Source organism: Theropithecus gelada, chromosome 16, assembly GCF_003255815.1.
Source record: "Theropithecus gelada isolate Dixy chromosome 16, Tgel_1.0, whole genome shotgun sequence".
Taxonomy (NCBI): domain Eukaryota; kingdom Metazoa; phylum Chordata; class Mammalia; order Primates; family Cercopithecidae; genus Theropithecus; species Theropithecus gelada.
Window position 1 is genome coordinate 29,336,909 of NC_037684.1, and position 2,520 is coordinate 29,339,428.

General features: G+C 50.8%; 1 protein-coding gene across 1 annotated transcript; it reads right to left on the reverse strand.

Annotated features, from left to right (window-relative positions):
- Nucleotides 1-529: 529 nt before the first annotated feature.
- Nucleotides 530-1,283, reverse strand: LOC112610320 (keratin-associated protein 17-1). The gene has a single exon (XM_025363718.1). The coding sequence runs from the start codon at nt 1,242-1,244 to the stop codon at nt 930-932; it is 315 nt and encodes a 104-aa protein (XP_025219503.1). The 5' UTR covers nt 1,245-1,283; the 3' UTR covers nt 530-929.
- Nucleotides 1,284-2,520: the final 1,237 nt, after the last annotated feature.

The window sequence follows — 2,520 nt, forward strand, 5'->3', positions numbered from 1 at the left end:
CGCCAGAAAGTTCTGATCAAGCCTGAAGCCCTCCTGCAGAGCCATCCTAGGAGAACTGTAGTGCAGAAGAAAGCCATGCCCTTCAATCACCATTACATGTGGCCAGCATCAGCATTTGCCCAGGAGGTTTTAAAAATGCAGGTCCTGGGGAACTCTAGGCCCTAGAGCTAATGGGTAAAATCTCCAGTGATAAAACCCAAGGATCTATATTTTTAAAAGCTTTTCAGGTGAATCTCATGCAGCACACGGAAGCTTCCGTCTAGATCTACGGTTCTCAAACTTCAGTGCATAAGAATTATCTAAGGTTCTTGTTAAAAATACAGATTCCCAGGCCACAGTTGGGTGGATTCCAATTCTGTATGTCTTAGGGAGGGCCTCAGAATCTCCAGTTTTAACAAGCTCCCAGGTAATTCCGATGCAGGTGATCCAAAAACCACATTTCAAAAACCCTAAGGCAGATGCCAGAGTGAATTTTTCTAACCCAGTCCTCAGCAGGGAGATCAAGGAAGAGGCAAGAGAACTAATCAGGTTATGCCAGCATGCTCAAATTTATTAAGAGGATCACAAAGAAGGTAGACTTTTTTTTGCATCTCAGAAGCAGCAGAAAGCCAGGGCGAAGGATCAGTCCCAAAGACACCTTGAAGAAGAGGATGTCTTATAGTACAAGACATCGAACTTCACGTGAATCCATAAGTATTGGGGATTCACCCTTGTTGTGACCCAGTTTTAATGTTGCATCAGAGTACGGCTCTTGTTCTCAGTGCCTTGAAATACCAGAGCAGGCGTTGGAGAACAAGCTCTCCTCTGCAAATCAGAGAAAGGCAAGACACTGTCTTGGGGGCATGGAAGGTTCTGTACACGAGGGGCTGTCCCCCTGGAGCAGATGGAGGCTTTCGGTGGGACTGCATCAGTGGCGGAGGGAGAGGTCTTCATTTTGTGTCGCATACAGGTGTGGGCTGGCAGCACACAGGCCCACAGCACCCGGAGCCGCAGCAACTGGACCCACAGCAACTGGATCCACAGCAGCCACCCCCGCAGCCCCCGCAGCCTCCGCAGCCTCCGCAGCCACCCCCGCAGCCAGATCCACAGCAGGATGATCCGCAGCAGCCGCCCCCGCAGCCAGAGCCCCCGCAGCCACAGCAGGAGCCGCAGCAGCCACAGCAGGCCGGCTGACAGCAGCACTCTTCACAGCAGTTTTGCTCCTGGGTGCAGCAGGTGAAGCAGTCCCCCGGGCAGCACCCCATGGTCCCGGCCTGTCAGCTCGCAGGTCAGTAACGCAGCCGGAGTTCCCCACGACTGACCGTGGCCAGCCAGTTGGACGGCAGCTTTTATATCCCCTCACCCAGGCACGAGGGACGGGATGTTTTATTTGTTATTATTTGTGCAAGTTGCCATAAGACCGGCTCATTAACTGGCTGTTTGTTTTCCGGTCCTGAGTACCTCAACTCATAAAAACGCCCCACTCCTGCCAACTGCTGTTTGTGCAGAGGGTAAAAATACATCTTCGAAAAGACCTGTCATCATGGCCAAGCATCTGCCAGTTGTCATTAGCCTAGGTTGAAGATAGAAGGGGGAAGCCGCCACAGCCTCTGGCTCTGGAATGAGGCGCTCACCTCCCACATCTTCCCAGGTTGGTGATGGACCCCATCTTCCATGGATGCTAGTCCTGGAAAGGCAGACCCGCAACAGCCGAATGCCCTCTTGCCCCTGACACCAGTGGAGGCTGCTGAGAAGGCCTGATCACGTGGCTTCTCCCAGGTAGAAATGGCATCCTCATCCCGGTTCATGTGAGCCAGGCAGATGTTTGTGTCTGTGTGTGGTATGGGGAGTGTGCCACACATTTAGGCTTGGCCCATGAGCATCAATCATGAGTAATAACTGCCCTGTGAAATGGAGAGAGACTCATCGTAAAGCTGCAAGAAGCTGGTGAGGCACGGTCTGTCTTGGCTACGTGGTGAGCTGAATACTCACACTTCTCTCTAAATAGATGGGAAGAAACTGAAATCAGAACCTTCTACCCACCCCCACTCCAGCCCCAGGCCTTTCCTTGATGGGGAAAGGAAGAGATGCAGGAAGAGGAAGAAGAGGAGAAGGAGAGGAAGAAAGGAAAGAAGAAAAGAAGGAAGCAAGCAGGAAGGAGATCAGTAAATATCCAAAACCCTACATTAAAATGGGAATGTTAGGCACTTTTTATAAAGAGCTCCAACCTTATAGACCATCTGGCAGAAGAAGAAATTAGAGTACAAAACACCCAGTGTCATCCCAAGGAATAAAATGCCTTTGGAAGGAGTCTAAAATCTATAGATGGTTCAGGTCCATGTGTAAATTCTGAGATGGCTCAAAATTTCTGTCTCTTTCTTGGACTTTGGTACCTTGTCTCCTCTTGGAGTGCCCATGGCAGCCCTGGAGCTGGAATACACAACATCTAGTAGGGGTGGAGGACAGAAGATAGGGGTGGGGTGAGAATGGAAGGAGGGATGAGAGTAAGGATCTGGATCAAGGGATCCAGTCCTTCCCTTT

Excerpts from the sequence above, each read along its gene's own strand:
- LOC112610320 (XM_025363718.1), bottom strand. The coding sequence starts at position 1,244 with ATGGGGTGCTGCCCGGGGGACTGCTTCACCTGCTGCACCCAGGAGCAA.